This window comes from Phalangium opilio, unplaced genomic scaffold (genome assembly GCF_054372755.1).
Source record: "Phalangium opilio isolate 3A_F unplaced genomic scaffold, DU_Popi_V2 ptg000232l_1, whole genome shotgun sequence".
Lineage (NCBI taxonomy): Eukaryota > Metazoa > Arthropoda > Arachnida > Opiliones > Phalangiidae > Phalangium > Phalangium opilio.
The window spans coordinates 850,053-861,186 of NW_028324223.1; the positions used below are offsets into that span (position 1 = coordinate 850,053).

Here is an 11,134-nt window from a genome sequence, read left to right on the forward strand (position 1 = left end):
TATTGGACAATGTCCAGTGTCCTGTGCTTATTTCCTGGTATACAGAATTTGTGGGTGGAGTCAAAATATAAGCAGACGAAGTTTCTCAATAAAGTATGCGAGGATGGGTAGTGAATTTGCTACCTTCAACGTTCTTCTCACATAAATCCGTTTTTAATAAAACCTAACTTTCTTAATATAATTTGTCTATTTTTATGCCTTCTCTTTTAAAAATAAAGAAAATGCAACATAAATAAATAGAAAATGCTTTTATATCTTAATAAAACCGGAGCCTCCGCAAGAACGGATATCTAGTTTACTAGGGATTAGTTGTAAGATGCCTAAGTAAGTATTCGCGCGTACAGTCCCCCTTTTAAAATACAAGGGGGGGGGGACGTAAAACGAGGCCCCGGGCTATTTCGCCTCCTTTCCTCAGTCGGAAAATATGACTGTAATTTTAGTCATTCGCGTCGCGCTGACGTGCACGAGTTTTCAAGAACCAATGAGATGCTGGCTGGTTGTAATTTAGAGGCGGCGGGGATTAACTCCGGACCTACGTAACGTTTGTCTTAGGTACCAAACAGGTCTGCGACGAATGGCAAATTAATTCCCCTCGGTTACTCTTCATTGGGGAATTTAAAATTTAATTATTTTCTTTTTGTAGGAAAACCAATATTTGATTGTTTCATCAGAAATAATATCCAACAGCGCAATTTAAAGGGGCTGTCCGACCCCTCTCTTTTTATACAAACCCCACGGGCTATTTTAAGCTCTATGAGCAAGTCCGCCCCTTTATTTTAACTAACAGCTGAAGAAGTTCTCCCCACTAAAATAAAATACCCTGACCTTTTCAGGCCTATTTTATAACCCTTTGACCTTTCCATGTATAGAGTGCTGTCAGAAGCGCCGGTGTGACGTCACCCATGCTGTTTTCCCGTAAAGAAAAACGGTAACTGTCATGGCCGCCCATTGCTAAAGGCAGACTCGTGACGTTTAACCTTGGATCTGACGTCAGAACTGACAGCACTCTATTATAGTGATCAGTAGTAACCCTTTGTTATTCCGCGACACGAACTCATTTGAAATGAAGAGACGATATTTGTTAAAGCATTGAAATTTTTATTTAAATTAATGTAAAAAGTGTAACATGGACCAAGTGAGGTTTATCTGCGACTAATGGGGGGGAAAAAACCATTGTCTCCTTTTGTCCTACAGATGTCTAAAACAGGAAAGGGTGTGGCCGTTTGTCCAAGGTCACGCGGACTTCTACACCAATGAACATCGGATGATTTCAACATTTTACAACCGAATTTGTTGTTTTTTATTCAACATTACCTTTTTCTATTTGTCTCATGGAGAATAGTTTTGTTAGCATTGGCTTTCATGAACGTCGTGTTTTCGACCCCGTCGGACTTCAATAAAAAGGTTAAAGCATTTATTAATTAAGCCTTAATTAGGTTGAATTAGACTCAATTATATCCTTGAAATAAGGCTAGAATTAGAGTAAATAAGGCGTATGTCGCAAAAACCCCCTGGCCCTCGGCTCGTCAATGTCGCAAAAACCCCCTGGCCCTCGGCTCGTCAATGTCGCAAAAACCCCCTGGCCCTCGGCTCGTCAATGTCGCAAAATCCCCCTAGCCATCGGCTCGTCAATGTCGCAAAAACCCCCTGGCCCTCGGCTCGTCAATGTCGCAAAAACCCCCTGGCCCTCGGCTCGTCAATGTCGCAAAAACCCCCTGGCCCTCGGCTCGTCAATGTCGCAAAAACCCCCTGGCCCTCGGCTCGTCAATTCCCAAGTAACCAACTAACTTACCTGAACATTGTACTCATCCGTCAACTTCTTGATGGTTTCTCGCGACTCTTGAGCGGCTTTCTTCATCTCCCGATCGCAATCGCGGTGTTCTTTCTTTATCTGTTCGAGGCTCGATCGAGCTTCGTGATAATCCCGAGTGACGTCATTTTTCTTGGAGATTTGTTGCAACAGCATCTCGAATAAATAAGACAAAGCGCATTTGAATTCGGCCACTTTGCTCAACTCGTTCCATCGACTCTTTTCGTTTAACGTCAAATCTAAGCGAGCAAACAAAACATACATGAATGAATCTAGTTTAGCGCGCAGATACTCGGGAGCACGCGTGTCCGTACCGTCCGATCCAGTCAGCATATCGTGATGAATGGCTTGTATGCTCGACGTGAATTCCTCCATACTTTGTTTAATTCGTGAAATGTCTTGTTCGATTTCCAACCTTTTTTTCAACGTATCCGAGGAATCAACTTCGTCCAAGTTGAAGGCGGTGTCACCCGAGATGCGTTTCTAACCCCCCCAGAGACATCATTAGATATTCATTGATGGTATAAAGAAAACTAATTAACCCGGAGCAATTAGCGAAGGTTAAGTACCTTTGAAGGCGACTGAGACAAGTCTTCTAATTGTTCTTGCAAGTTTTCGAGTTCTTTGGCCAATTCAGCTCGGTTTTCTTTAAGAACTTCGATATGTTTTCTGGCTTCAACTCGGTTAACTTCTACGTCGATCTCTTGGTTCAACCAGTCCTAGATATATAACTTTACTTAGGACTAACGGCTCTGCGAGTCCAGTTTTCTACTACTCGAAACTAAAAGTATCGGGACTGGCCGAGTCCATTTTTCTACTACTCTTAAGTTGAACTCAAAACTGATGTAATCAGGACTATCACAGAACCCCGTTTTTTTATCCAAACTGAGATTAACGATTAGTAATAAACGAAACGAAAATACGTTCTTACCTTGACACGTTCACTCAAGTTGGCTTGCGATTTTCCTCGGAAGGTGGCACGATCTTTAGCGAGCGCAGTTTGCTTAGCCAACGACATTTCTAGTTTCTGTTTGGCCGATTGCGCGGCTTCGAGTTTCCTCTTGACTTGAGCAATTTCCTCGTTATTTTTACTGACCAGCATTTTAGTCTTACTTTGTTCGTTTTGGAATCGGACATCCTGCGTTCTCACTTTGCGTTGAAGTTCCGCGATTCGTTTCGACTCTCCTTGCATTTTACGCATTAAAGATACTCGAGCGCTCTTAAGCTCCTAGAAAAAGACAATCGAACGACGACCAAGGCCTCAGAGACTATTTTAAAGCGAATAGAGCTATCTCGGAAGCTTTAGTACGACGCCATTTTGCGGGCATAGAAGCGAAGCGGCGTACCCAAAACATGGCCGCCCATTGCGGACCAAAGCTATAATAAGCCCATGACGTTTTACCCAAGCACTGTCGTCACAGCAGAGATAGCTCGATGATTTTTCTTTGTTTCCTTAATTTTAATTTCCCCTAATAATTTTTAGGCCTAAAGTTACTCGTTAATTGCTAAGAGAGATATCGTAAAGACGCCATTAAACACGTACTCAGTCAATACGCTAAAATAAACCGATTTTAACGGAACCTTTCTTATTAAACGCCTACCATCTTAAATTGCAATGGAAACTAAATAAATAACCAAGTTATATTAAAAGCGTGACTTGCCACGATTTCTTTCTCCAATTCCTTCTTCCTCCTTCCCTGTTCTCTCTTCATGGACAGCAATCGCGTTTTCTCCGCCATTTCCTTCTTTAAAACGGCCATCTCACCTTCCAACACTTTGATCTTTTTCCGACGCTCCTCGCTCATCCTTAAATAAAAGTGTTTCGTAACGAATTAAATTTAATTAAAAACAAGTTGGGAAACCAAAATGAATAACCTCTCCTACGAGTCGAGACCGAATTAATAAGAGGTTTTTCTCAAATAATTAAATATCATTGAAATTAATGCTTTTAATCGGCAGTAATTTACCTTAATATTAGTTAAATCGTTTTAAGAAACTTTATTCATAAAATCATTTTAAACATAGCTATTGTTGACGTTTTAATTCTAGCGTATGCCTCTTTAAGAATCTTTGGAAATTTAGGTATATAAGTTAGGCGATTAATTCACGATAAATGATAAGAACACCCGCAATTGCGGCGATGAAATTATAAAATTCATTGCAACTCACTTGGCGGCAGCGTTCTTGGTTGTTGATGGCACTTCGCCGGATATCTCCACGAGTCGCTCCTTCTCCAATCTATTGATCTCGGATTGTAATCGCTCAACGCGCACCTGCAACAGTATTATGGCCGGGTTGGTTTGAAGTGATTCGCGATAACAGGAGGAAAGGTTCAAAAATATAGGATTTCATAGGAGCGGAGCCTCCGAAATGAACTAGGCCCATGCATGTCAAATTTTATGTGGGGAAATATCCAGTTTGTTAAGGAAAATATTTTCACCATATACGTGTACGAGATGGCGCTTATATTACCGTTGTGACAGGGGTCTTCCTTAAATTATCGTTGATATTTTTGGGGTCAGTCATAAAATTTTTATGATAGAGAAAAGTTTCATCCTAAAATTAACGTAAATGTTTTTGGGGCTATTCATTTTTTATTGAATCTTTCGGTTAGATTGTATTGATGACAACAAAATAAATTATTTCAATTAAAATAATTCAGTAAGCCTAATATAAACGTATACTTACAATCCGCGACCTTGGCCCAAATACTTAAGCAGTCGACAGGGTCACGGGGTTGAACTTTGTTTATTTTACGGTAATGATATAAGCGCCCCCAAGCGTAAAACCACGGCGAACTAAATTGGTTAAAAAAAATATTCTCGCTTCGCGACACGCATGGGCCTAGTTCATTTCGGAGGCTCCGATAGGAGTTATAGGACAACTGGGCTTCTTCGAAGTCCCTTTAGCTTACGTTTTCTGCCTCAGTTTCCTCTTCCCGTTGGTCATTGTCATTTTGGTAACGACACAGCAAGATTTGCTTCTTCTCGAGGTTATCTTCGACGGACTGCAATTCTTTGCTGATGGCCACGCTCGCTTCCAGTCGCTTCATATCGCCACCTCCGCCGCTCGCCAAAACTAACTCGCTCTTAAAATTAAAATAAATCAATATGATTAAAGTTTCGGGGTGTGTGTGGGGGGGGGGGGGCAATCAGACGGCGGCAACTCGACCCCGCTCCTCGAGAAAGGTCAACAAGAGGAGGTGGTGGTGGTACTACTACTCACGGGGTTGCGTTTAGGATTCGGAGTCCGCTCATTAACAACGTTGAGAGTCTCGTCTATAATGGGGGCCAATTTCATCTTGATGGCTTTAACGGCGTCTTCGTTAACCCCGCTCACTTCATTGATCGTTTCTCTGCATCGAAGAATAAATTTAAATCTCTACCTTCAACGCGAATGAGATATGGAGACGCGAATAATAAACAAGAATTCAAACTAACTCGTAATGTTTGGCGAATTCTTTGAACTGCCGTCTCATGTTGTCTCGAGTATTTTCTGCCTGTTTGCGAAATTACGACAGTTAATGTTATTAAACAATAACAATATATCGTTATTGAGGCGCGAAAAACGATAATAGCGGCGCGCATCAATAAATAATAATAGCAGCACCCTAGTCTGCGCGTAGGATATAATCAATAGAAAGATAATACTCACGCATATCATTCTGCCACAGAATCCGGCAATTTGGTTCATGGCATGTTGCAACTCCTCTTCGACTTTTCTCTTTTCTTCCTCGAGTTTATGCAATTGCTCCTTGAGGCGACTGTTGGTGGGGTCGTGACGGGAGACGGGCGAATTGCCACCGTCAGAGTCGCAGGCAGGAGGAACGCTCAAAGTATCGTACGCGATGTAGACGTCCAAATCATCTTCATCTCCATCTTCGACTTTAACGGGCTCGTCTTTCAAGGGACATTTGGCGCGATGTCGGGACCATTCTGTTTCCATCGTCCTGATCTAAAGAACACCAAAGTAATTACTCCCAGTTATAAATGAACAAACCGGAAATTGGTTCCGACCTGTTTTTTAAGTTCCTCAATTTCCAGTACTCTGGGATCTTTATTAACAATCGGTTGGTTCTTGATCTTTCTGGCTCTATCGGCGTATCGGAGGGTGTTTAACGTTTCTTCTAAATTAGTATCGGCGGGACTGACGCAAGCCACCATCACCGTGTAACTATTACCTCCCAGCGAATCTTAATTGAGATTAATTTAAATAGAGACATTCAAATTATGATTTAGCGTTGTTCGTTTTACGAATTTCAGTAGGATAAAGATGTATGCCTATCAATTATTAAATTAAATACCTTGTAGAAGTCTGGTTAGTTTCGAATCTCGATAGGGTATGTGCGAATTTCCGTCACAGAGGGCGCTGATGACGTTGCCAAGTGCCAATAATCCCTTATTGATGTTAACACCTTAAGTGACATTGAATTAAAATTTTAATTAAATTATACTTTTAGGACCAAATATTAAATTAGTTAATACATTTCAGGGCCAAACATTAAATTTAATGATTATTTTTTAATTTTTAGTTAATTTGCTCAACTACTCGGGCCCTAATTGTCGTAACCCCAAGTACTTAGTATCACTGGAAAGGGGAGAAATTGGACTATGAAATACACTCGGAGGACTTCTAGTAGAACCAGAGTTATAATAACACTCCAAAGTTGCGTGTCAATAATATTTGCGCTATATTTTTGCTATTTTGCTTAATTACTCAGTCCCCAATTGTAATTGTAACCCCAAGTATTTTGTATCGTCGGAAAGGGGACAAGTGGGACTATAACATACTCTGAGGACTTGCCCGTATCTCTTATAGAACCAGAGTTATGACGCTTCAAAATCATAACCACATTTTACTTTATTCCAAGAAAATCCCCGTTATCTCTCACCTTCTCTGAATCTGGTTCCGGATGCTCCCGTTTTTTTGGCCCTTTCAGATCCGGCTAAATCGACCAGATGAAACTTGGAGGTGCTACAATCGTCGGTATCAGCCTTGCTTCTTTGTTCCATGGTTAACGTGAAGATGGCGTGACTTCTCGAGCTAGATTCGTTCATATTAGTCGATCCCGTCTTCCTATTGGCCGTCCCGCGTTCCAAAAGGGTCAAGACGTCCTTTTCACATTCAACCGATAGTTCCTTCACGCCACTGATCTGTAAAATGTTAGGGGAAAAATACACAAGTAATTATTAAATTAGCTGACAAGAAAGTCACTAACCTTCCCTGACTTGGATAAAATATTAAAATTCTAAGATTTCCCAGAATTTCCCCTGACTATTTTTAAATTCCCTGATTTGAAATTAAAAAATGCCAAGATGTCCCAGCATTTTCCCTGACTATTTTTAAATTCCCTGATTTGAAATTAAAAAAATTCCAAGATTTCCCAGCATTTTCCCTGACTATTTTTAAATTCCCCGATTTCAGTCAACTCCACCTAGTGGCATTTGTTTAAACTAAACCACAGCCGTGACTTTTTGGATTTTAAGCCCATTTTTGAAGTCCCTGATTTGCTAAACTCAATAAATTTCCGCAATAAAAAAAAAAAAAAAAAAAAAATCAGATTTTCTGACACTTCCCTGACTAGTTTAAAATTACCAAAATCCCCGACTTATTTCCCTAAAATTCCTAAAATATTTCCTGATCTTTTGACTCCATTCCTAAATTTCCCTGACTAGGTTAACATTTCCTGATATTAGAAATTCCCTGACTTATTTCCCTAAAATTCCTAGAATATTTCCTGATCTTTTGACTCCATTCCTAAATTTCCTGACTTGGTAAAATAATAAAATTTCACCACTAGAATGAGGTTCACTAATTTAAATTTTTCCCTGATTTGGATAAAATTCCAAAAATTCTCAAAATTCTCAGAACTTTCTGTACAACTTTTAAACTCCCTTAAAATTCCCTGACCTTTACTTCCCTTTAAAATAATTAAATAATAGTATGATCTCACCTTAATTCCAGTGAAATCCTCGCGTATATGAACTTCTTTGACACCGGACGGATTGAACAAATCATAAATACTTTCATTATAAATCTGTCCATAATTAAAAACATTAAATTAAAATTAATAATTATTATAATTAATTAGATAAAAAGTTAAAAACCCATTCACATACTTCTAAGAACGAGACTCTAATGGTACAGATATGAGTTTCATTCTTCAATGCGGTCAATTTGAAAATATCCGCAACGACCCGTGGAATTATCCCCTTCTGGCTATCGGTACAGATAGTCTCAGAATGGGCCGTTCCCATCGTAAAGGTTTTCCCCGAACCGGTTTGACCGTAAGCCAAGATGGTAGCATTGTATCCTTATTAATTTAATTTAATCTCAATTAAATACTAAGCCTAAATAACACTAACAAGAAAAGCAAAGTTTAATTTAATTAACAAGTTAAATAACATTCTGAATACAGAATTAATAAGCCTAATTTATGCCTAACAACTAACTTAAAATTAAGCCTAACGTAAGCCCAACAAACACAAACTATTAAGGCTTTAATACCTTTAAATATGGTTTGAATCAGTTTTTGCCCGCATTTCTCGTAAACTTCATCCTGTTTTGAATCAGGTGGGAACACGTGATCGTATGTGAAGCATTTGTTGACATCAGGAAGGGAAACCTGATTTTGTGCCTTTGAAAAGTGGACAACTATCTTGGCACCTTCGTTGGTTTCCCTTCGGACCAGGGGACGCGAACGGACTACAACCTTTACTGGAATAACTTTAAGTTCTTCCAGTGCAACAGTGGTTGTTTCTATTGAAATTAAAAGGCATATTTTTAAATCAGATTTAATTAATAATTAAGTTAGATTCGCGTTAAAAATTAATTTAAACGATACCAGAGTTGGAGCCCCTAGGAGAGACTCGGGTAACTGGAGTTACTGCCGTTGATTTGAATGTGCCAGGCATTGTTAAATTTAGTTTACCACTAAAATAGTACACAAGGGTCGGTTAAGAGGTTTAAATGGTAATAATCAAGGCCCAATTAATTTTAATTAATTAATTAAAGTTAATATAAACAGGATCAGAAAAGCTTACTGCTTACCTAGTTCCACAATGCTTGTTAAGTACAAAAACTTATCGTCGCGGTTTAAAAACAATGATTTACATGAATATTAATTTAAAATACAAGCATTCTAAAATTAAACTAACTAATTAATTAATTAGCTTTAGTAAAATGATATTCGATCTAGAAGCGTCAGACTCAGACTGCAGGAAGCAACTACCAAACAATTTAACATGACTTTTCGAAGAAAGTTCCCTCTGAAATTTTGAAATTGACTTTTTGTTTTTTTTTTCTATTCGTAGCGGTTTTTTTACGGTTAGGGCTGTATATAAACTCTAATAAGATGGCCTCCACTGTCGTCTGCTACGGTGCGTTCCAGAGAATCCAGACCACTGACCAGAGGGTAGTACTCAGGGCCGGAAATAAGAAACTTTTCTTATAGGACATGTGATTGTGCCCAGTGAGTCAGTGACCCCCTGTTTGACTGGAAAATTTATACTACATTGTCCACTGGAGTGTGTAAAAATAATATCGCTTCTGCATAGTCAAGCTATCAAAACTACGGTAAATTTATTGGTCAAACTGTTCTGTGAGCAGTGACCCCCTTAGTTTTTAACAAAATTATGGGACATTTTAAAATTTTATTGGATAATGACCAGTGTCCTCTGCTTATTTCCGGTCCTGGCTACTACTGTAGTGTAAGCTGAGAAATAATAAGGATCTTTTTAAACTGCATGGGTACGTTCAGTAACCCTCTTTGATGACAGCGCTTACTAAGCGATGTCGGATTTCACCTACTGTACGCTTTTTGGCGTTTCCGGTTTTGACGTCATGATGCCCAGCGCTTGCCCATCAAAAAAACCATATAATCGACATGGTTTATTTGATGGCGTGACGTAGCGCTTCACTGTTGAACAGACGAAAAGTTGGCGCGGGATTTAAAAATTAATTTCCCGAAATGCTGCTCCTACAGTAATTGTATTAGTTTTCTTTACAAAACTACATCTACCATTCAAATGGACATAATTTTCTTAAATAATTACATTATTTGTGAGCTCGATAATAATTCAAAAGAACCATTTGCGTTTGAGGGCCAGTAAGACGTTTCCCCAACTCTATTTTCGAAAACAGCTCTAACTTCAAAATGTCACTTTTCCGTTCAACAACCTTTTACGTCACTGTGACGAGCGTCAAAACCACACATAAAGAAACAAGTTGGGAAAACCAAAATATTACCTCTCCGAGTCAAGAGGTCTACTACTACAAACTTATTTACCTAGATATGGAATTATTTCTCTTTTTTGAAGTAAAAATTTACGAAATATTGAAGCAGTATTCCAAGCATAGCGAATAATACAGTAAAGCAGACGACATTTTACATTCAATAAGGATAAATCTTGGACACATGGAAATCAGTCAATGGGGAAAAGAACAGGGAATAAAGTCTACGCTTCAGCTGTTTACCGTATATTCTGATAGCTACATTCACAACTGGTTTGCAGTGTAAACACTATCGTCTCGTCTCACCTCAACAATATTCTTAGTTTGCCAACATGAATGTTAACGTTAAATAACACCAAAGCTAAATTGTAGCTAGACGCACTAATAGTCAATGCGCACCATAAAGAGAGAATAAAAAGTCTGTAGCTACTACCCGTTTACCATTAGCCCCTTTACTATTCTAATTGCCACCCTTGTCTTTTCTTCTATTATAAAATCTTCACCTGATTATTTAATAGTGTGTTTAACTTTCGGCTCAGTCTGAACCGTTGACGTCTCTTCATTTCAGACACGAATACCAAAGCCCAAAGTTTACTTCACCTCAGGCCTCAATTATTTACTCTTTGTTTCACTAAGCCTGTTGCGGTTGATACTTAATATACCCGCCGGAGTCTAGGTCTTAGTTTTCTTCATGAAATAACTAAACCAAGGATTATTCTATATACAGATGTAGTATAGCTTAAGTAATATATAAACAGCCATTTCAAATAACAATATTAAAACAAATCTTTGGAATATCAAAATGAAACAGAGCTTTGAAGCTACAAAATTACTAAATGCATCATAATTACGAAAAATACTTCCACATATTCACTTTATATTATGGAAAAAGGGAATATTAAGGTTCTGTATGATTTCTTAACACATCAACACAAGGCTAACTGCTAACGCGACGCACTAGTGTAACAATGGACGGACACACACAGACAAAAACATAGACTGCTTTTTAACTCTTTCCGTATTAATTTTGAGTTGAGAAACAAGATTATCTTTAATATTTAAATAAATATAATTATTTTTAATTATTTTAAT

General features: G+C 38.6%; 1 protein-coding gene across 2 annotated transcripts; it reads right to left on the minus strand.

The window, feature by feature from the left end:
• Window positions 1–1,077: 1,077 nt before the first annotated feature.
• LOC149612685 (chromosome-associated kinesin KIF4A-like) lies at window positions 1,078–9,193 on the minus strand. Of its 2 annotated transcripts, none has more exons than XM_089858342.1 (20): window positions 8,861–9,193; window positions 8,655–8,743; window positions 8,318–8,569; window positions 7,930–8,123; window positions 7,764–7,847; window positions 6,702–6,963; window positions 6,114–6,224; window positions 5,827–6,002; window positions 5,465–5,764; window positions 5,251–5,309; window positions 5,036–5,165; window positions 4,725–4,898; window positions 3,980–4,083; window positions 3,472–3,616; window positions 2,742–3,038; window positions 2,380–2,529; window positions 2,125–2,293; window positions 1,793–2,049; window positions 1,315–1,391; window positions 1,078–1,242 (listed from the first exon to the last, which is right to left on the minus strand). In XM_089858342.1, exons 2-20 carry the CDS (start codon window positions 8,722–8,724, stop codon window positions 1,143–1,145), a joined length of 3,111 nt encoding a protein of 1,036 aa, XP_089714468.1. In that variant the 5' UTR covers window positions 8,725–8,743; window positions 8,861–9,193; the 3' UTR covers window positions 1,078–1,142. The 2 variants fall into 2 exon arrangements, with proteins under 2 accessions (XP_089714468.1, XP_089714467.1); XM_089858341.1 differs by having other exon boundaries at window positions 1,078–1,245; window positions 8,861–9,190.
• Between the last annotated feature and the right edge of the window lie 1,941 nt (window positions 9,194–11,134).